The sequence below is a fragment of the Oncorhynchus mykiss genome, chromosome 1 (assembly GCF_013265735.2).
Source record: "Oncorhynchus mykiss isolate Arlee chromosome 1, USDA_OmykA_1.1, whole genome shotgun sequence".
In the NCBI taxonomy this organism is placed as follows: domain Eukaryota; kingdom Metazoa; phylum Chordata; class Actinopteri; order Salmoniformes; family Salmonidae; genus Oncorhynchus; species Oncorhynchus mykiss.
The window spans coordinates 13,683,604-13,705,397 of NC_048565.1; the positions used below are offsets into that span (position 1 = coordinate 13,683,604).

Genomic DNA, 21,794 nt, shown 5'->3' on the forward strand with positions numbered 1-21,794 from the left:
ACTGAGTACCACTCTTCATATTTTCAAACATGGTAGTGGATGCATCATGTTATGGGTATGCTTGTCATTGGCAAGGACTAGGTCGTTTTTAAGGATAAAAATAAACAGAATAGAGCTAAGCACAGGCAAAATCCTAGAGGAAAACCTGGTTCAGTCTGTTTTCCAACAGACACTGGGAGACAAATTCACCTTTCAGCAGGACAATAACCTAAAACACAAGGCCAAATATACACTGGAGTTGCTTACCAAGATGACATTGATTGTTCCCGAGTGGCCTAGTTACAATTTAGACTTATATCGGCTTGAAAATCTATGGCTAGACTTGAAAACGGCTGTCTAGGAATGACCAACAACCAACTTGACAGAGCTTGAAGAATTAATAAATGAATAAATGTGCAAATATTATACAATCCAGGTGTGTAAAGCTCTTAGAGACTTACCAAGAAAAAGGAACAGCTGTAATCACTGCCGAAGGTGATTCTAACATGTATTGACTAAGGGGTGTGAATGCTTATGCAAATTAGATATTTATAAGAACATGTTTCCACTGTCATTATGGGGTACCGTAGATGGATGAGAAAAATATGAATCCATTTTGAATTCAGGGAGTAACAACAAAATGTGAAATAAGTTGAGAGGTATGACTACTTTCTGAAGGCACTGTAGTCCAATGGATTCTTCCTTTAGTTCATCTGTGAGCGACTTCGTTCTTTCTGACTTCACTCATTCCTGAACGACTCTTGGTAAAAGTTATGAGGTGGTGATGTGTAGCCTTAACTTTTGTTGTGACTTTTATTTTAACACTAAGAAATAAAGGTTACAGATGCATCCTTTCTGCTGCCAATGGTGGCCACATGAAGACACTGTTTGTATTGTTAGCGGGTGAGTGTTCTGTTTGTATTGTTAGCGGGTGAGTGTTCTGTTTGTATTGTTAGCGGGCGAGTGTCCTGTTTGTATTGTTAGCAGGTGAGTGTTCTGTTTGTATTGTTAGCAGGTGAGTGCTCTGTTTGTATTGTTAGCAGGTGAGTGTCCTGTTTGTATTGTTAGCAGGTGAGTGTCCTGTTTGTATTGTTAGCAGGTGAGTGTTCTGTTTGTATTGCTAGCAGGTGAGTGTCCTGTTTGTATTGTTAGCAGGTGAGTGTTCTGTTTGTATTGTTAGCGGGTGAGTGTTCTGTTTGTATTGTTAGCAGGTGAGTGTTCTGTTTGTATTGTTAGCAGGTGAGTGTTCTGTTTGTATTGTTAGCAGGTGAGTGTTCTGTTTGTATTGTTAGCAGGTGAGTGTTCTGTTTGTATTGTTAGCAGGTGAGTGTCCTGTTAGCAGGTGAGTGTTCTGTTTCTATTGTTAGCGGGTGAGTGTTCTGTTTGTATTGTTAGCAGGTGAGTGTTCTGTTTGTATTGTTAGCAGGTGAGTGTCCTGTTAGCAGGTGAGTGTTCTGTTTCTATTGTTAGCGGGTGAGTGTTCTGTTTGTATTGTTAGCAGGTGAGTGTTCTGTTTGTATTGTTAGCAGGTGAGTGTCCTGTTAGCAGGTGAGTGTTCTGTTTGTATTGTTAGCGGGTGAGTATTCTGTTTGTATTGTTAGCGGGTGAGTGTTCTGTTTGTATTGTTAGCGGGTGAGTGTTCTGTTTGTATTGTTAGCGGGTGAGTGTTCTGTTTGTATTGTTAGCGGGTGAGTGTTCTGTTTGTATTGTTAGCAGGTGAGTGTCCTGTTTGTATTGTTAGCAGGTGAGTGTTCTGTTTGTATTGTTAGCAGGTGAGTGTTCTGTTTGTATTGTTAGCAGGTGAGTGTTCTGTTTGTATTGTTAGCAGGTGAGTGTTCTGTTTGTATTGTTAGCGGGTGAGTGTTCTGTTTGTATTGTTAGCGGGTGAGTGTTCTGTTTGTATTGTTAGCGGGTGAGTGTTCTGTTTGTATTGTTAGCGGGTGAGTGTTCTGTTTGTATTGTTAGCGGGTGAGTGTTCTGTTTGTATTGTTAGCAGGTGAGTGTTCTGTTTGTATTGTTAGCAGGTGAGTGTTCTGTTTGTATTGTTAGCGGGTGAGTGTTCTGATTGTATTGTTAGCGGGTGAGTGTTCTGTTTGTATTGTTAGCGGGTGAGTGTTCTGTTTGTATTGTTAGCAAGTGAGTGTTCTGTTTGTATTGTTAGCAGGTGAGTGTTCTGTTCGTATTGTTAGCAGGTGAGTGTTCTGTTTGCTTCTGACTGGAAGCATAGTTTTCTAAAGAACAAAAAAAGTGTTATATTGAAATGTTTTTAGTTATCTGGTATACCTGGATATCAGATTTTGATTGAACAGTACCCTAGGTCTACTCCATTGATAATTTAAAGTGATGTCATACTGACTGTGATTAGGGCCTTATTATGCAGTGCTGTGAAAAGTACTTGCCCCCTTTCTAATTTTCTCTACTTTTAATTTTTTTAAATTATACCAAATGTTTTGCCAGATCTTCAACCTAAATCTAATAAGGGGTAAAAAGGAACCTGAGTGAACAAATAACACAACAATGAAATACTTATTTAATTTATTAAGAAATTTAAAAAACATTTTAAGTATACATATCTTTTTTTGTAAACTCAGGTTCCCTTTATCTAATAGGTTTTGATTGAAGATCTGATAACATTCAGAATCAAAAATATGCAAAAATAGAGAAAATCAGAAAGGGGGCAAAAAGTTTCCAGTTACAATGAACTGATATGGAGCTGGGTGCCTGTGTCTGACGTGTGTGATGTTGGGCGGTTGGCCCAGCTCCAGGCAACACCGCGGCCCCTTGCCAAGCCCAACTACAGACTGTTTCCTTTTGTTGTCCCTTACTCGATGATATGTGACAAGGTCGTGCACATTTCCTTTTCCGATCGGACTATAGGAGAAAAGACAAGCGGAAATTTCATTAGCTTATTTTCCCTCCTCCTGTTGCATCCCCCAATCCCTGAAGAGAACCTTCCGAGGTGGAAGGCTTTGGTCGGGTCGTGTTAATTAGGCACCAAAATGAAAAGTAGACTAAAATAGGGAGGGACGACAATAAAACGTGCTTGTTTTCCTCTTCTGTTTCAACTTTTCAAGCCCAGGACTCTCTCTCTCTCCCTACCTGGTAGTCTAGGATGCTGAAGCCCAGGCCTCTCTCTCTCTCCCTACCTGGTAGTCTAGGATGCTGAAGCCCGGTCCTCTCTCTCTCCCTACCTGGTAGTCTAGGATGCTGAAGCCCAGGCCTCTCTCTCTCTCCCTACCTGGTAGTCTAGGATGCTGAAGCCCAGTCCTCTCTCTCTCCCTACCTGGTAGTCTAGGATGCTGAAGCCCAGTCCTCTCTCTCCCTACCTGGTAGTCTAGGATGCTGAAGCCCAGGCCTCTCTCTCTCTCCCTACCTGGTAGTCTAGGATGCTTAAGCCCAGGCTTCTCTCTCCCTACCTGGTAGTCTAGGATGCTGAAGCCCAGGCCTCTCTCTCCCTACCTGGTAGTCTAGGATGCTGAAGCCCAGGCCTCTCTCTCTCCCTACCTGGTAGTCTAGGATGCTGAAGCCCAGTCCTCTCTCTCCCTACCTGGTAGTCTAGGATGCTGAAGCCCAGGCCTCTCTCTCCCTACCTGGTAGTCTAGGATGCTGAAGCCCAGGCCTCTCTCTCTCCCTACCTGGTAGTCTAGGATGCTGAAGCCCAGTCCTCTCTCTCTCGCTACCTGGTAGACTAGGATGCTGAAGCCCAGTCCTCTCTCTCTCGCTACCTGGTAGTCTAGGATGCTGAAGCCCAGTCCTCTCTCTCTCGCTACCTGGTAGTCTAGGATGCTGAAGCCCAGTCCTCTCTCTCCCTACCTGGTAGTCTAGGATGCTGAAGCCCAGGCCTCTCTCTCCCTACCTGGTAGTCTAGGATGCTGAAGCCCAGGCCTCTCTCTCTCCCTACCTGGTAGTCTAGGATGCTGAAGCCCAGTCCTCTCTCTCTCCCTACCTGGTAGTCTAGGATGCTGAAGCCCAGTCCTCTCTCTCCCTACCTGGTGGTCTAGGATGCTGAAGCCCAGTCCTCTCTCTCTCCCCACCTGGTAGTCTAGGATGCTGAAGCCCAGTCCTCTCTCTCTCCCTACCTGGTAGTCTAGGATGCTGAAGCCCAGTCCTCTCTCTCTCCCTACCTGGTAGTCTAGGATGCTGAAGCCCAGTCCTCTCTCTCTCCCTACCTGGTAGTCTAGGATGCTGAAGCCCAGTCCTCTCTCTCTCCCTACCTGGTAGTCTAGGATGCTGAAGCCCAGTCCTCTCTCTCCCTACCTGGTAGTCTAGGATGCTGAAGCCCAGTCCTCTCTCTCCCTACCTGGTAGTCTAGGATGCTGAAGCCCGGTCCTCTCTCTCTCCCTACCTGGTAGTCTAGGATGCTGAAGCCCAGTCCTCTCTTTCTCCCTACCTGGTAGTCTAGGATGCTGAAGCCCAGTCCTCTCTCTCTCTCCCTACCTGGTAGTCTAGGATGCTGAAGCCCAGTACTCTCTCTCCCTACCTGGTAGTCTAGGATGCTGAAGCTCAGTCCTCTCTCTCTCCCTACCTGGTAGTCTAGGATGCTGAAGCCCAGTCCTCTCTCTCTCCCTACCTGGTAGTCTAGGATGCTGAAGCCCAGGCCTCTCTCTCCCTACCTGGTAGTCTAGGATGCTGAAGCCCAGGCCTCTCTCTCTCCCTACCTGGTAGTCTAGGATGCTGAAGCCCAGTCCTCTCTCTCTCCCTACCTGGTAGTCTAGGATGCTGAAGCCCAGTCCTCCCTCTCTCGCTACCTGGTAGTCTAGGATGCTGAAGCCCAGTCCTCTCTCTCTCGCTACCTGGTAGTCTAGGATGCTGAAGCCCAGTCCTCTCTCTCTCGCTACCTGGTAGTCTAGGATGCTGAAGCCCAGGCCTCTCTCTCTCCCTACCTGTTAGTCTAGGATGCTGAAGCCCAGTCCTCTCTCTCCCTACCTGGTAGTCTAGGATGCTGAAGCCCAGTCCTCTCTCTCTCCCCACTTGGTAGTCTAGGATGCTGAAGCCCAGTCCTCTCTCTCTCCCTACCTGGTAGTCTAGGATGCTGAAGCCCAGTCCTCTCTCTCCCTACCTGGTAGTCTAGGATGCTGAAGCCCAGTCCTCTCTCTCTCGCTACCTGGTAGTCTAGGATGCTGAAGCCCAGGCCTCTCTCTCTCCCTACCTGGTAGTCTAGGATGCTGAAGCCCAGGCCTCTCTCTCCCTACCTGGTAGTCTAGGATGCTGAAGCCCAGTCCTCTCTCTCCCTACCTGGTAGTCTAGGATGCTGAAGCCCAGTCCTCTCTCTCTCGCTACCTGGTAGTCTAGGATGCTGAAGCCCAGTCCTCTCTCGCTCGCTACCTGGTAGTCTAGGATGCTGAAGCCCAGGCCTCTCTCTCTCCACCTGGTAGTCTAGGATGCTGAAGCCCAGGCCTCTCTCTCCCTACCTGGTAGTCTAGGATGCTGAAGCCCAGTCCTCTCTCTCCCTACCTGGTAGTCTAGGATGCTGAAGCCCAGTCCTCTCTCTCTCCCCACCTGGTAGTCTAGGATGCTGAAGCCCAGTCCTCTCTCTCACCCTACCTGGTAGTCTAGGATGCTGAAGCCCAGTCCTCTCTCTCTCCCTACCTGGTAGTCTAGGATGCTGAAGCCCAGTCCTCTCTCTCCCTACCTGGTAGTCTAGGATGCTGAAGCCCAGTCCTCTCACTCTCTCCCTACCTGGTAGTCTAGGATGCTGAAGCCCAGTCCTCTCTCTCCCTACCTGGTAGTCTAGGATGCTGAAGCCCAGTCCTCTCTCTCTCCCTACCTGGTAGTCTAGGATGCTGAAGCCCAGTCCTCTCTCTCCCTACCTGGTAGTCTAGGATGCTGAAGCCCGGTCCTCTCTCTCTCCCTACCTGGTAGTCTAGGATGCTGAAGCCCAGTCCTCTCTCTCCCTACCTGGTAGTCTAGGATGCTGAAGCCCAGTCCTCTCTCTCTCCCTACCTGGTAGTCTAGGATGCTGAAGCCCAGTCCTCTCTCTCTCCCTACCTGGTAGTCTAGGATGCTGAAGCCCAGGCCTCTCTCTCTCCCTACCTGGTAGTCTAGGATGCTGAAGCCCAGGCCTCTCTCTCTCCCTACCTGGTAGTCTAGGATGCTGAAGCCCAGGCTTCTCTCTCCCTACCTGGTAGTCTAGGATGCTAAAGCCCAGGCCTCTCTCTCTCCCTACCTGGTAGTCTAGGATGCTGAAGCCCAGGCCTCTCTCTCCCTACCTGGTAGTCTAGGATGCTAAAGCCCAGGCCTCTCTCTCTCCCTACCTGGTAGTCTAGGATGCTGAAGCCCATGCCTCTCTCTCCCTACCTGGTAGTCTAGGATGCTGAAGCCCAGGCCTCTCTCTCCCTACCTGGTAGTCTAGGATGCTGAAGCCCAGGCCTCTCTCTCCCTACCTGGTAGTCTAGGATGCTGAAGCCCAGGCCTCCCTCTCTCTCTTCCTACCTGGTAGTCTAGGATGCTGAAGCCCAGGCCTCTCTCTCTCCCTACCTGGTAGTCTAGGATGCTGAAGCCCAGGCCTCTCTCTCTCCCTACCTGGTAGTCTAGGATGCTGAAGCCCAGGCCTCTCTCTCTCTCCCTACCTGGAAGTCTAGGATGCTGAAGCCCAGGCCTCCCTCTCTCTCTCCCTACCTGGTAGTCTAGGATGCTGAAGCCCAGGCCTCCCTTTCTCTCTCCCAACCTGGTAGTCTAGGATGCTGAAGCCCAGTCCTCTCTCTCTCTCCCTACCTGGTAGTCTAGGATGCTGAAGCCCAGGCCTCTCTCTCTCTCCCTACCTGGTAGTCTAGGATGCTGAAGCCCAGGCCTCTCTCTCCCTACCTGGTAGTCTAGGATGCTGAAGCCCAGGCCTCTCTCTCCCTACCTGGTAGTCTAGGATGCTGAAGCCCAGGCCTCTCTCTCCCTACCTGGTAGTCTTGTATGCTGAAGCCCAGGCCTCTCTCTCTCTTCTCCAGCTCCAACAACTGGATGTCTGGGGACCACAGAGCCAGCTCTCCCTCTTCATTCCATGTGGGCACTTGCTCCTCCTCTGAGATCTCCTTCAGGGTGGCTTGGTCCTCCTCTGAGATCTCCTTTAGGGTGGCTCGGTCCTCCTCTGAGATCTCCTTCAGGGTGGCTTGGCCCTCCTCTGAGATCTCCTTTAGGGTGGCTCGGTCCTCCTCTGAGATCTCCTTTAGGGTGGCTAGGTCCTCCTCTGAGATCTCCTTCAGGGTGGCTTGGTCCTCCTCTGAGATCTCCTTCAGGGTGGCTTGGTCCTCCTCTGAGACCTCCTTTAGGGTGGCTTGGTCCTCCTCTGAGATCTCCTTCAGGGTGGCTCGGTCCTCCTCTGAGATCTCCTTCAGGGTGGCTCGGTCCTCCTCTGACATCTCCTTCAGGGTGGCTCGGTCCTGCTGGGTGAAAAAGGAACACGGTTAAGACAGGATATTTTAGATTCCGGAACATCTTTACCAGATAAAAACAGATATGTGTTGTACTGCAGTACATCATGCTACAACACAGACTGTCACCTGGCAACTGTCATCGGCTACGTTACACACAGTAAGCTGTCCAGTAAGTGTCAGCACTGCAGTGAAATTATAGAGTAGCATACTTGAAGCTGGTCACCAGTAGGGTCTCGGCGGTATGCCTGACTAATCCATACAGAAGACAGCTTGGCTTCAATCTAGAAGGACATGCAGCATGGCTTAATACACTGGTCACCAGTGTATTTACTCTAAGTGAATGGTGTGTGTGTGTGTGTGTGTGTGTGTGTGTGTGTGTGTGTACATGCGTGTGCATGCTTACATATGTGAGTGTGTGTATGTGCACGTGTGTGACTGTCTGAATGTGTGTCCTGACCTCAGAGAGGCTGGCAGCAGTGCTGGGCGAGCGCCACTTATCGTCCCGGTCATGCTGGTAGTCTGAGTTCTCCTCTGTCAGGTGTCTGCAGCACACCAGGGTGAAGGGAGGGGGAACCTCACGAAGGAACGCCACCGCCTCGCGCCTCGACTTGCCGTACAGCTGCACCGTGTTTACCTGTAGACAGAGACACAAGTAAAGCAGGTACAGCGACACAAACACAATTCACATGTAGCGTACAGGAAATTCCCTTAAGATATCATAAACACAATAACACACAGAGGTGCTCTATCTCCTGCACAAGGCAGACACACAGAAAAGCAGGCCATTCACCTGCACAGTGTGCGCACACACACACACACACACACACACACCATTCACTTAGAGTAAATACACACACCAGTTTCAAAAGGAAAGATACACTATACAGTACAATTCAAAAAGTTTGGACACACAGAATAATAGTGAAGACATCTAAACAATGAAATACCACATATGGAATCATGTGGTAACCAAAAAAGTGTTAAACAAATCCAAAAATATTTTAGCCACCCTTTGCCTTGATGGAAGCTTTGCACACTCTTGGCATTCTCTCAACCAGCTTCACCTGGAATGCTTTTCCAACAGTCTTGAAGGAGTTCTAGGATGAGAGAAAGCCAAGAGTGTGCAAAGCTGTCATCAAGGCAAAGGGTGGCTACTTTGAAGAATCTAAAATATATTTTGATTTGTTTGACACTTTTTTGGTTACTACATGATTCCATATGTGTTATTTCATAGTTTTGGTGTTTTCATTATTATTCTACAATGTAGAAATAAACAAAAAACCTTGAATGAGAAGGTGTGTCCAAACTTTTGACTGGTACCATATACACAACAGAATGTGGACACCCCTTCTAATTAGAGGATACGGCTATTTCAGCTACACCCATTGGTGACAGGTGTATAAAAATTTAGCACACTGCCATGCAATCTCCATAGACAAACATTGGCAGTAGAATGGCCTTACTAAATAGATCGGTGACTTTCAACGTGGCACCGTAATAGGATGGCCCCTTACCAACAAGTCAGTTGGTCACATTTCTGCCTTTCTAGACTTGCCGCTGTCCACTGTAAGTGCTGTTATTGTGAAGTGGAAACGTCTAGGAGAAACCATGGCTCAGTCGCGAAGTGGTGGACTACACAAGCTCACAGAACGGGACCGGTGAATGCTGAAGCGTGTAAGAATCGTCTGTCCTCCTTGCCGAATTCCAAACGGCTTCTGGACACAATGTCAGCACAATAACTGTTAGTTGGGAGCTTCATGAAATGGATTGCCATGGCCGAGCAGATACACAAGCCTAACATCACCAAGCGCAATAACAAGCGTCGGCTGTAGTGGTGTAAAGTTTGCCACCATTGGACTCTGGAGCAGCGGAAACGCATTCTCTGGAGCCATCTGGCAGTCTGATGGACAAATTTGGTTTGGCAGATTCCAGGAGAACGCTACCTGCCCCAATGCATAGTGCCAACTGTAAAGTTTGGTGTAGGAGGAATAATGGTCTGGTGCTGTTTTTCATGGTTCAGGCTAGGCCATTTAGTTCCAGTGAAGGGAAATCTTAACGCTACAGCATTCAATGACATTCTAGACAATTCTGTGTTTCCAACTTTGTGACAATTGTTTGGGGAAGGCCCTTTCCTCTTTCAGCATGACAATGCCCTCGTGCACAAACCAAGGTCCATACAGAAATGTTTTGTCGAGATCGGTGTGAAAGAACTTGATTGGCCTGCAGAGAGCCCTCCCCTCAACCCCATCGAAGACCTTTGGGATGAATTGGAATGCCGACTGCAAGCCAGGCCTAATCGCGCAACATCAGTGTCCGACCTCACTAATGCTCTTGTCGCTGAATGGAAACAAGTCTCCGCAGCAATGTTGCAACATCTAGTGGAAAGGCATCCCAGAAAAGTGGAGGCTGTAATAGCAGCAGGGGGGGACCAACTCCATGTTAATGCCCATGATTTTGGAATGAGATGTTCGACGAGCAGGTGTCCACATACTTCTGGTCATGTAGTGTAAGACATCAGAAGCTAATGGAGTCAATTTGTGACTTCAACAATTCCCAACAAAGGTTCTCTCACTGTTAATGAAGTGAACCAAGAGAGATATAGTAGCCCGCAGGAGGGTGTGTGTTGGTACTTGCGCCCGTGTGTGCGCCTATACACGTGTGTGTGTGTGCTCGTGATCATGCATGTGTGTGTGCGCGCGTGTGTGTGAGATCAGAGGGGCCAACCCAGTGGTATAGCCCTATTCTCAGTGAGGGGACTCAGGGAGCCGCTAGGCCTCTTGATTGCTGTTTAATGGAGCGGGATGTGCAGGAGCATCTGGAGAGCCCAGCTGACGCTGGCTGCTCCGTGCCATCTGCCCAGAGATGTAGGTGAGACCTGGCCACCTCTACTAAGGTTTAGGGGCCTGCCATCTTACCGGGAGACTGCGGCTCAGAAAAATGTGTGTGTACTAGTATGCAGGGTTGGGGATGTGACGAAGCCTGACATAAAATTGAGCAATACCTTCAGGCATTTAAAACATGAATCTAGCGATACATTTGGAGCTCTAAAAACTAGCCTCCCTCCCCCCCTCGCTCTCCTCTCCTCCTCTCACAGAGTATTCCTGTCCTGTGCCACAGTACCATGGTGGTTGCTTCTGCCACGACTGCCAACAGCAACAGGCTGAGGGCACAGTGGTGAATCTGCACCAAGCCATGCCAGGGAGGGGAGCGGGCAGGAAGAGGGGTAGGGGTGCGCAGGGGGTGGCACAGAGGGGGCGAGGGAGGCAGGGGTCTGACGTACAGATGGCCTCGGTTAGCCTGCTAACCCCTCTTCACAGGAGTATGTACCCACACATACACACTCCCCCAACCACACACTCATAAAGACAAACACACACTCCCCCAACCACACACTGAAATAGACAAACACACACACTCCCCCAACCACACACTCATATAGACAAACACACACACTCCCCCAACCACACACTCAAATAGACAAACACACACACCTATAATGCAAAAGCCCAATGAACAACAGAAAATACAACAGCCCAGAGTTCCCCTGTAGTGTACATTAGACACGGGTCTAACTAACCCCCTCCAGTCACAGCTACATCTGAACTGGAGCCAGGGACATCGCCTGACCACCAAGGTCATTGGACAGGCTCAAGGTGATAGGGAACAAAAAATACTAGGAAATGATTTGAAGTTATGACACATTAGATGTGTGCTACCATAATCTTGAGGTTCTGCCAGGTAACGCCTGCATGGATAACCAGTGCATTATGACTGACAGATCATGGGTTTTCTATCACTTCCTGATCTTTATGCTACATCCCATCTATTTTTAAATGTCATGGTTTGGTTACTTTGTATGCCTTTAGACAAGGAAAATGTTGTGTGTGTGTGTGTGTGTGTGTGTGTGTGTGTGTGTGTGTGTTGTGCGGTGTGTTGTTGTTTCGATGCCTGTCCAGTACCTCTAGTAGTTCGTCCTCTGGTCTCAGGAGGCCGTGTTTGGCCACAGGGCCTTCTGGGGCCACAGAGGAGATGTAGTGGTGGCCGTCAAACGAGTCCAACTCCACCCCTAGACGCATGGTGTGGATGGGTAGCAGCTAAGATAAAATAAAGAATAGAATACTTTATCATCTAATCAAATGCGTAGTAGACCTTACTGTGAAATGCTTACTTACAAGCCCTTAACCAACAATGCAGTTCAATAAATAGAGTTAAGAAAATATTTACTAAATAAATGAAAGTACAATTTTATAAAAATTGTAACACAATAAAATAACAATACCGTGCGGGGGTAAAAGTCGAGGTCATTTGTACATGTAGGTGGGGGTAAAGTGACTATGCATAGATAATAAACAGTGAGTAGCAGCAGTGTAAAAACTATTTTAAAAACATTACAATAAATTCACAGATTTCACAAGACACCGAGTGCCCTCAGGCCCCTACTCCACCACTACCATTTATCTACAGTACAAAATCCATGTGTACGTGTGTGTACAGTGCGTATGTTATCGTGTGTGTGTGCGCGCATGTGTCTGTGCCTATGTTTGTGTTGCTTCACAGTCCCCGCTGTTCTATAAGGTGTTTGTTTTTTAAATCTAATTTTACTACTTGCATCAGTTACTTAATGTGGTCATGGCTCTGTAGTACTGTGGGCCTCCCATAGTCTGTTCTTGGGGACTGTGAAGATGTATGTCTTGTGGGGTATGCACAGGTGTCCGAGCTGTGTGCCAGTAGTTTAGACAGACAGCTCGGTGCGTTCAACATGTCAATACCTCTCATAAATACAAGTAGTGATGAAGTCAAGCTCTCCTCCACTTTCAGCCAGGAGAGATGGACATACATATTATTAATATTAGCTCTCTGTGTACATCCAAGGGCCAGCAGTGCTGCCGGGTTCTGAGCCAATTGCAACTAAGTCCCTTTTTGTGGCACCTGACCCCATGACTGTACAGTAGTCCAGGTGTGACAAAACTAGGACCTGTAGGACCTGCCTTGTTGATAGTGCTGTTAAGAAGGTAGAGCAGCGCTTTATTATGGCCAGTCTTCTCCCCATCTTAGCTACTGTTGTATCAATATGTTTTGACCATGACAGTTTACAATCCAGGGTTACTCCAAGCAGTTTAGTCACCTCAACTTGCTCAATTCAATCTCCCTCACTAGCTTTAAGCACCAGCTGTCAGAGCAGCTCACAGATTACTGCACCTGTACATAGCCCATCTATAATTTTGCCCAAACAACTACCTCTCCCGCTACTGTATTTATTTATTTATTTTGCTCCTTTGCACCCTGTATGTTTGTTTTACTCCATGTGTAACTCTGTGTTGTTGTATGTGTTGAAATGCTTTGCTTTATCTTGGCCAGGTCGCAATTGTAAATGAGAACTTGTTCTCAACTTGCCTACCTGGTTAAATAAAGGTGAAATAAAGTAAAATAAATTCCACATTATTTATTACAAGATTTAGTTGATTTTAGGGTTTAGTGAAGTTTAGGGTTTAGTGAATGATTTGTCCCAAATCAATCTGTTTATTATCTATGCATAGTCTCTTCACCCCTACCTAACTGTAAAAATTACCTTGACTAACCTGTACCCCTGCACATTGACTCAGTACCAGTATCCCCTGTATACAGCCTCATTACTGTTATTTTATTGTGTTACTTTTTATTTTTACTTTAGTTTATTTGGTAAATATTTTCTTAATTCTTTATTGAACTGCACTGTTGGTTAAGGGATTGCAAGTAAGCATTTCACGGTAAAGTCTACACATCCCGTATTCGGCGCATGTGACAAATAAAGTTTGATTTGATTTGAAATAATGCTCAAAGCCAGTGGCATGTCATTAGTAAAGATTGAAAAAAGTAAGGGGCCTAGACAGCTGCCCTGGGGAATAACTGATGTTCCATTAAATAACATCCTGCCAGCAGCATACCACCCTGCGTACCACTGCTGGCTTGCTTCTGAAGCTAAGCAGGGTTGGTCCTGGTCAGTCCTTGGATGGGAGACCAGATGCTGCTGGAAGTGGTGTTGGAGGGCCAGTAGGAGGCACTCTTTCCACTGGTCTAAAAAATATCTCAATGCCCCAGGGCAGTGATTGGGGACACTGCCCTGTGTAGGGTGCCGTCTCTCGGATGGGACGTTAAACGGGTGTCCTGACTCTCTGAGGTCATTAAAGATCCCATGGCACTTATTGTAAGAGTAGGGGTGTTAACCCCAGTGTCCTGGCTAAATTCCCAATCTGACCCTCAAACCATCACGGTCACCTAATAATCCCCAGTTTACAATTGGCTCATTCATCCCCCTCCTCTCCCCTGTAACTATTCCCCAGGTCGTTGCTGCAAATGAGAACGTGTTCTCAGTCAACTTACCTGGTAAAATAACAGATAAATAAAAATAAAAAAAATCCTCTGTGTTCTGTTAGACAGGTAACTCTTTATCCACAATATTGCAGAGGGTGTAAAGCCTACACATACATTTTTCTAGCAGCAGACTATGCTCGATAATGTCAAAAGCCACACTGAAGTCTAGCAAATTATTGATTTCATGAACCTTGTTTCTTAAGCCTTTTATGTTAAAGTGGGCTATTGTGAGCACTTTTCTTCAGGGATGCTTACTTGTTTTCATTGCGTTACTGGGAAGATTGTGTCTACCAACGCCTCTGGTGTAATGTACATTTGCTGAAGGATTATGACAACTCCACGTCACAATGGTAGGGATCAGCTGAGCTGGGCTTGGGTCATTGATAAATCATTGTCTCAACGCAGCCTTACAATGCTGTGAAAGGATCCAGGAACCCAAATGATTTGGGTGGATCCCATCCTCCTTATAAAACGTGTTTTGTTTCCAAAAGGTATTGAAATTGTCAACAAAAGTTATACCCATTGAGCTGCAGTAATCACATAGCCAGTTGTGAAGAGAAATAATCCTGCTTAAGCATTTAATGCCATGATTCAGAGAGGGAACAGGGCCAGATGGGTCTAGCAGAGAGTCAATCGGCTCTTTAAAATCCAGTTTCAACTGTTCAGAGCTACCCTTGATGTCATTAAAACCCACGTCCTTTACTCAAGCTCTGGGATAGGACATTGCTCCTGGTGCAAAAACAGTCACATTCCTTACCATGGAGCTGCCCAAAATCACAGCTGGCAAGAATGACAAGGAAATCCGCCCACACCCTTGCTTCACAGAATTCAGAGAACCCTTTATGGACGGGCGAGAAGAAGGATAACATTTCTCCTGGCGCAGTCCTCCGTCAGATGGAGATCCAGAGCAGGGACGGAAGGTTGGCGATATCGACTTCAAAATCATAGTAGTAGGCACTGCGGCCGACAAGACACAGGCACCCCCAGCGACGAAGGTGCAGGAAGATCCAGGACGGCCAAAATATTTGTTGTTTACATCCAACATGCGCGAACGCAGTCCAGCCATCAGCGCAGAAAATGTAAATGTTCCCCTCTGCGCTTTCCCCAGTTTCTTACGTAGGCTGGTGACCTGCGTGATCAAGGAAGCCACCTCAAGCCTATAATCCTCGGCAAGCAAACAATTGCCACATCGGAACTCTGAGTGATCCGGTTTGTCCCGAAACAGCTCCTACAGCGCAGGAACCGTTGATTTATTTCTCCAGACAAAGAGGGCTCCATTGCTAAACTCATCTGGTAGCAACTTCGTTAGCTTGATGGCAGCGTAGCTTCTCTGTCAAGCAGGCTTCAACCTGTCTGTTAAGCAGGATTCTGGGACAAAAAAAATAGCAGTCCTAGCTGTTAAAAGCTAACCGCTTCGTGGAATCGACGCAAAAACAAGTTAGGTATTCGTATTTAATGAATAGTGGTTTTATTTTAATCAAAAATAACAAACCGAGCTTGTCATGAGGTACTCTACCTCAGGCAAGCAATACCTCGAGGCTTAATATTAGACATCGCGCACCAGCTGTTATTGACAAATAGACACACACCACCACCCCTCGTCTTAACGGACGTAGCAGTTGTCCTGCCAGTGCATGGAAAACCCAGCCATATTATCCGTATCGTCGTTCAGCCACGACTTGGCGAAACATCAGATATTACAGTTTTAATGTCCCGCTGGTAGGATAGTCTCGAACGGACCTCATCCAGTTTATTCTTACCCACTCACCAACAAATTTTCACAAGGCACATCGATCTCCACCCCCTGTATCTCAGTCTGTTCTTCATGCGAATGATGGGGATTTGGGCCTGGTCTCGGAGAAACAGTATGTCCTTTGCTTTAGACTCATTAAAGGGAAAAATCTTCATCCAGTTCGAGGTGAGTAATCGCCGTTCTGATGTCCAGAAGCTCTTCTCGGTCATAAGAGACGGTAGCAGCAACATTATGTACAAAATAAGTTACAAACAATGTGAGAAAACACACAAAATAGCACAGTTGGTTGGGAGCCCGTAAATGGCAGCCATCCCCCTCCGGCGCCATTCTTTAACATCCCTGTGATAACTGGGGAGGCTTTGTCAAGGGGAACTGTGTGGCATAAGCATTAAGCTCCAATATTTGATGGTAACTGGTGGTCACCTTGGAGTAATTCTGTAATTCAGCATCATCTTCAATAACAGGGTCCAGTTCAACCACCTGGGAGGGAAAACACACAAACAATGGTCATTATAAACTGGGTGGTTTGAGCCCTGAATGCGGATTGGCTGACAAAACATTTATTTTTACTGTTCTAATTACATTGGTAACCAGTTTATAATAGGAATAATAGCACCTCGGGGGTTTGTGGTATATGGCCAATATACCACGGCAACGGGTTGTATCCGCGTCAAGAACAGCCCTTACATGCTGACGCGTACATACAGTGCCTTGTGAAAGTATTCGGCCCCCTTGAACTCTGCGACCTTTTGCCACATTTCAGGCTTCAAACATAAAGATATAAAACTGTATTTTTTTGTGAAGAATCAACAACAAGTGGGACACAATCATGAAGTGGAACGACATTTATTGGATATTTCAAACTTTTTTAACAAATCAAAAACTGAAAAATTGGGCGTGCAAAATTATTCAGCCCCTTTACTTTCAGTGCAGCAAACTCTCCAGAAGTTCAGTGAGGATCTCTGAATGATCCAATGTTGACCTAAATGACTAATGATGATAAATACAATCCACCTGTGTGTACTCAAGTCTCCGTATAAATGCACCTGCACTGTGATAGTCTCAGAGGTCCGTCAAAAGCGCAGAGAGCATCATGAAGAACAAGGAACACACCAGGCAGGTCCGAGATACTGTTGTGAAGAAGTTTAAAGCCGGATTTGGATACAAAAAGATTTCCCAAGCTTTAAACATCCCAAGGAGCACTGTGCAAGCGATAATATTGAAATGGAAGGAGTATCAGACCACTGCAAATCTACCAAAACCTGGCCGTCCCTCTAAACTTTCAGCTCATACAAGGAGAAGACTGATCAGAGATGCAGCCAAGAGGCCCATGATCACTCTGGATGAACTGCAGAGATCTACAGCTGAGGTGGGAGACTCTGTCCATAGGACAACAATCAGTCGTATATTGCACAAATCTGGCCTTTATGGAAGAGTGGCAAGAAGAAAGCCATTTCTTAAAGATATCCATAAAAAGTGTCGTTTAAAGTTTGCCACAAGCCACCTGGGAGACACACCAAACATGTGGAAGAAGGTGCTCTGGTCAGATGAAACCAAAATTGAACTTTTTGGCAACAATGCAAAACGTTATGTTTGGCGTAAAAGCAACACAGCTCATCACCCTGAACACACCATACCCACTGTCAAACATGGTGGTGGCAGCATCATGGTTTGGGCCTGCTTTTCTTCAGCAGGGACAGGGAAGATGGTTAAAATTGATGGGAAGATGGATGGAGCCAAATACAGGACCATTCTGGAAGAAAACCTGATGGAGTCTGCAAACGACCTGAGACTGGGACGGAGATTTGTCTTCCAACAAGACAATGATCCAAAACATAAAGCAAAATCTACAATGGAATGGTTCAAAAATAAACATATCCAGGTGTTAGAATGGCCAAGTCAAAGTCCAGACCTGAATCCAATCGAGAATCTGTGGAAAGAACTGAAAACTGCTGTTCACAAATGCTCTCCATCCAACCTCACTGAGCTCGAGCTGTTTTGCAAGGAGGAATGGGAAAAAATTTCAGTCTCTCGATGTGCAAAACTGATAGAGACATACCCCAAGCGACTTACAGCTGTAATCGCAGCAAAAGGTGGCGCTACAAAGTATTAACTTATAATTTTGCACGTCCAATTTGTCAGTTTTTGATTTGTTAAAAAAGTTTAAAATATCCAATAAATGTCGTTCCACTTCATGATTGTGTCCCACTTGTTGTTGATTCTTCACAAAAAAATACAGCTTTATATCTTTATGTTTGAAGCCTGAAATGTGGCAAAAGGTCGCAAAGTTCAAGGGGGCCGAATACTTTCGCAAGGCACTGTAAGCGTGGCAAAATAAATGTACACATACATGTTATTCAATCATTGCACCCACACTGACCGAGAACGTCAACAAGCATCTGGTAGCCAGGCGCTAAAATAGTGTTTTTATTTGTGACGCTTGACACGCTGCAAGTCCTGCCTCTCCCATCTCCTCATTGTATTTTAGGAGCATAATTCGTGGGTGATTGAAAGATGAACTAAGGTTTACACTCCAGTCCAGTTGGTGGTGGTGATGCACCTTAAAGTTGGTTGCAACCATCATATAAAATCCCAAGAAGCCTGAAGGAAGAAAGATTACTAGAAATAAATTCGGTTTACCTTTTAATCTGTGGATTAATTGTCGGAGTAGAGGACCTTGTGCATTTCAGGTAAAATAACAACGCAATGTTTATATCCCAGGACAAATTAGTTAGCAACAGCAAGCTAGCTAGCTAAATTGATAGAAATGAATAAAGTTGGTTCAGAGTTCATTTTGATATAGCAACATGGGTCTTGATCGCGTCCGGTGTGGGTGGACAAAATCAACATGCGTGTGATAGGGGGTGTGCGAGCGGTCTGGTCAGCATGTTAGCTGTGGTATATTTGGCCATATACCACAACCCCTCGTAGCTTATTGCTTAATTATATAATTCCTTCCCTATGGGATGATCAAACCTCGCTTGATATCAAATCAAACTGTTACTGATTGACATGACTGATTTCTCTGAGCTTGTCTGTGGTGGTATTCTGTCCATATGTTCATTTCCTGCTGTCAGTTAGAATCTCACCAGAACATCGTACTGTGGCCCCAGAGACTGCTCCCATTTGTCCTTCAGCTCCAGCTCAGACAGAGAGATCTCCTCCACACCTGTAAGACACAAGGACAGTGTCAATGCACGCGTTAATAACTCTGGGCCGTGAGGAACGACACAAAACATGTTCAATTGTATTTTGAATGGAACTTCGCTGTTAAGGGCAATTCCAACACTTTACAACCTCACTTTCATCATCCCGGCACAATACCAGCGTCAACATATGTGAAAACGGCACATTTACACTTTGTAGAAAACAGCAAAAGTTCAAACAAAAAAAACCTTGTTTGGGCTAAGAAATCATAGTTTTTTACTTTTAATCCTACCTGTCACAGTATTTTATACAGTATTTTTAACCACAGACTATAGAAACCTGCTGTTTTCACATAGTCTACGCAGATCCTGGTGGCAGAATTTCCCTTTAAGCTTAACTAAGTGAGAAGTCAACCCTGGGACACTGACAGGGTAACAAGATTGCTGCTTGTGATCCAGGAAGTAATGAGACAGACATGAGTTCGGCTCCCCCACCACTGTACTGTAGGACTTTTTACAGTGAACCTGGGGGGAAATCAGCAGCAGGACATGAAGGAGGAATTATTTTACGCTGTGTGTTCATTACCAGTGTAAAGACGTAAAGAGAAACTCCTCAGAGCTAGCTCCCTTGGACTGACCACAACCACTCCCCACACACATGGAACCGTTTGAGTACATGGTGTGTGTGTGTGTCTCTCTCACTTTCTGTCAGCCCAGTGTGTAAAAACCCAAAGGCTTGTGACATGAGCTCCAGTACTGTACCTGATTAATTAACACAGCTAACCGCTCGCCACTGCGCAGTTCCTCTCCAATGTTTCACTGAATAAATAGCCTAATACATGGTTTTGGGATGTCAAGAAGGAAGGAACATCTGTGGGCCAGGCGGAGGACACGCACGAACACACATACCCACCCCAAACTGTTGCCACAAAGTTGGAAGTGACGTAAGTGCCTTAATGTGTTCAGACCGCAGGAAGAGTAGCTGCCGTGGCAACAGCTAATGGGCATCCCTGATGAATATGATACACACACCCTAAATATTTACAACACATTTCAGTCAGTTAGCAAAGACAAATAGAGGGAAGAGAGAGACAAGAGAGAAAGAAAGAGAACAGCTGGACGTGGGAGCCGGGGTGGACGTGGGAGCCTGGGTGGACGTGGGAGCCGGGGTGGACGTGGGAGTCGGGGTGGACGTGGGAGTCGGGGTGGACGTGGGAGTCGGGGTGGACGGTGGAGTCAGGGTGGACGGTGGAGCCAGGGTGGACGGTGGAGCCAGGGTGGAGTCAGGGTGGACGGTGGAGTCAGGGTGGAGGTGGGAGCCAGGGTGGACGTGGGAGCCAGGGTGGACGTGGGAGCCAGGGTGGACGTGGGAGCCAGGGTGGACAAGCACAATCAGACTGGTTCAAGTGTTAAGTTACTGTACTGGCACAGTGGCACTACCATAAGATATTTTTTTGCAAATGTGTTGTGTAATGTACTGTGAATGTCAATGGTTCAGACATGCATTGTTCTACGTGATTGACAGCTCATTGTGCCACTACACTGAACTACAGTAAAAACTAAAAAGCCCACATCAGCGCTTCAGTTAAGACTCACTCAAAACCTCCACGTGGACATCAGCCAACAGTTGTTCTGCAGTGGAATGGACTAGAATCAGTTTCCAACATCTTCAACTTTCAATGATTCTAATACATATAACAACGCATGTATTTGTCCCAAATGGCACCCTATTCCCTAGGACACTACTTTGAGCCCATAGGGCTCTGTTCAAAATAAGTGCACTATACACTGCGTGTACAAAACATTAGGAACACCTTCCTAATATTGAGTTGCACTCGGGGCATGGACTCTACAAGGTGTTGAAAGTGTTCCACAGGGACGCTGGCTCACGTTGACTCCAATGCGTTGACTCCACCACCATGTTTGAACATTTTAACAGTGGGTACTCAGTGATGTGTTGGATTGCCACAAACATAATGCTTTGTATTCTGGACAATAAGTTAATTTCTTTGCCACATTAGTTGCAGTATTACTTTAGTGCCTTATTGCAAACAGGATGCATGTTTTAGAATATTTTTATTCTGTACAGGCTTCCTTCTTTCCGTCTGTCATTTAGATTAGTATTGTGGAGTAACTACACTGTTGTTGCTCCATCCTCCATTGTTTTCTTCAATCACAGCTATAAACCCCAGTGGCCGGGCCTGGCTCCCCGGTGGCCGGGCCTGGCTCCCCGGTGGCCGGGCCTGGCTCCCCGGTGGCCGGGCCTGGCTCCCCGGTGGCCGGGCCTGGCTCCCCAGTGGCCGGGCCTGGCTCCCCAGTGGCCGGGTCTGGCTCCCCAGTTTATATTTTTGTTCAGTATAGTTGATGATCCCTGCTGTACAGACACTGGGAGACAAATTCACATTTCAGCAGGACAATAACCTAAAACAAGGACAAATATACAGTTGCTTGCCAAGAGGACATTGAATGTTCCCGAGTGGCCTAGTTACAGTTTTGACTTAAAAATCTATAGCAAGACTTGAAAATGGCCGTCTAGAAATGATCAACAACCAACTTGACAGAGCTTGAAGAGTTTAAAACAGAATAATGTGCAGATATTGTAAAATCAAAGTGTGCAAAGCTTTTGGAGACGTACCCAGAAATACTCACAGCTGTAATCGCTGCCAAAATTGATTCTAACATGTACTGACTCGGGGTGTGAATACTTATGTAAAATCAGATATTTCTGTATTTTATTTCCAATAAATATGCAAGAATTTATAAAAGCATGTTTTCATTATGCGGTATTGTGTTGACAAAATTCAGGCTGTAACAACAAAATATGTCAAAAGTCCAGGGGTGTGAATACTTTCTGAAGGCACTGGGCCATCCAAGTACGACTAGTCAAGCAGACTGTACGTGAGGGAAAACACCAGTGCCTGTGTGTGTGTGTGTGTGTGTGAAATCAGACCGCTCACTTTACACAGTTAGCAGTCTCCAGTTAGCTCAGAGGGTGTTGTATCCCTCTCCCTAACCGGTGTAATGAAACAAAGAGCCCAGGAGAGATAAGAGTTCCACAGTGATTCAACCTCTTCTAAATCACCTCTCTCACACTGCTCAGCTGACCAATGAAGTGACCAATGCAGCAAGCATCTGAGAAGTCACAGGAAATTAGTTCATAGATCTTTGGATGCTTTCCCCGAGACCTTTTGAAAATTACTG

General features: G+C 46.4%; 1 protein-coding gene across 1 annotated transcript in view; it reads right to left on the reverse strand.

Annotated features, from left to right (window-relative positions):
- The window catches only part of LOC110527678 (inaD-like protein), a 142,413-nt gene that overhangs the window by 90,695 nt on the left and 29,924 nt on the right, over positions 1-21,794 (reverse strand). Inside the window, exons 12-16 of the mRNA XM_036989307.1 lie at positions 18,537-18,616; positions 15,871-15,927; positions 11,303-11,437; positions 7,801-7,977; positions 6,870-7,352 (exon numbers count right to left, since the gene is read on the reverse strand). Coding sequence (XP_036845202.1) covers positions 6,870-7,352; positions 7,801-7,977; positions 11,303-11,437; positions 15,871-15,927; positions 18,537-18,616 — 932 coding nt within the window. The remainder of the gene's footprint in view (positions 1-6,869; positions 7,353-7,800; positions 7,978-11,302; positions 11,438-15,870; positions 15,928-18,536; positions 18,617-21,794) is intronic.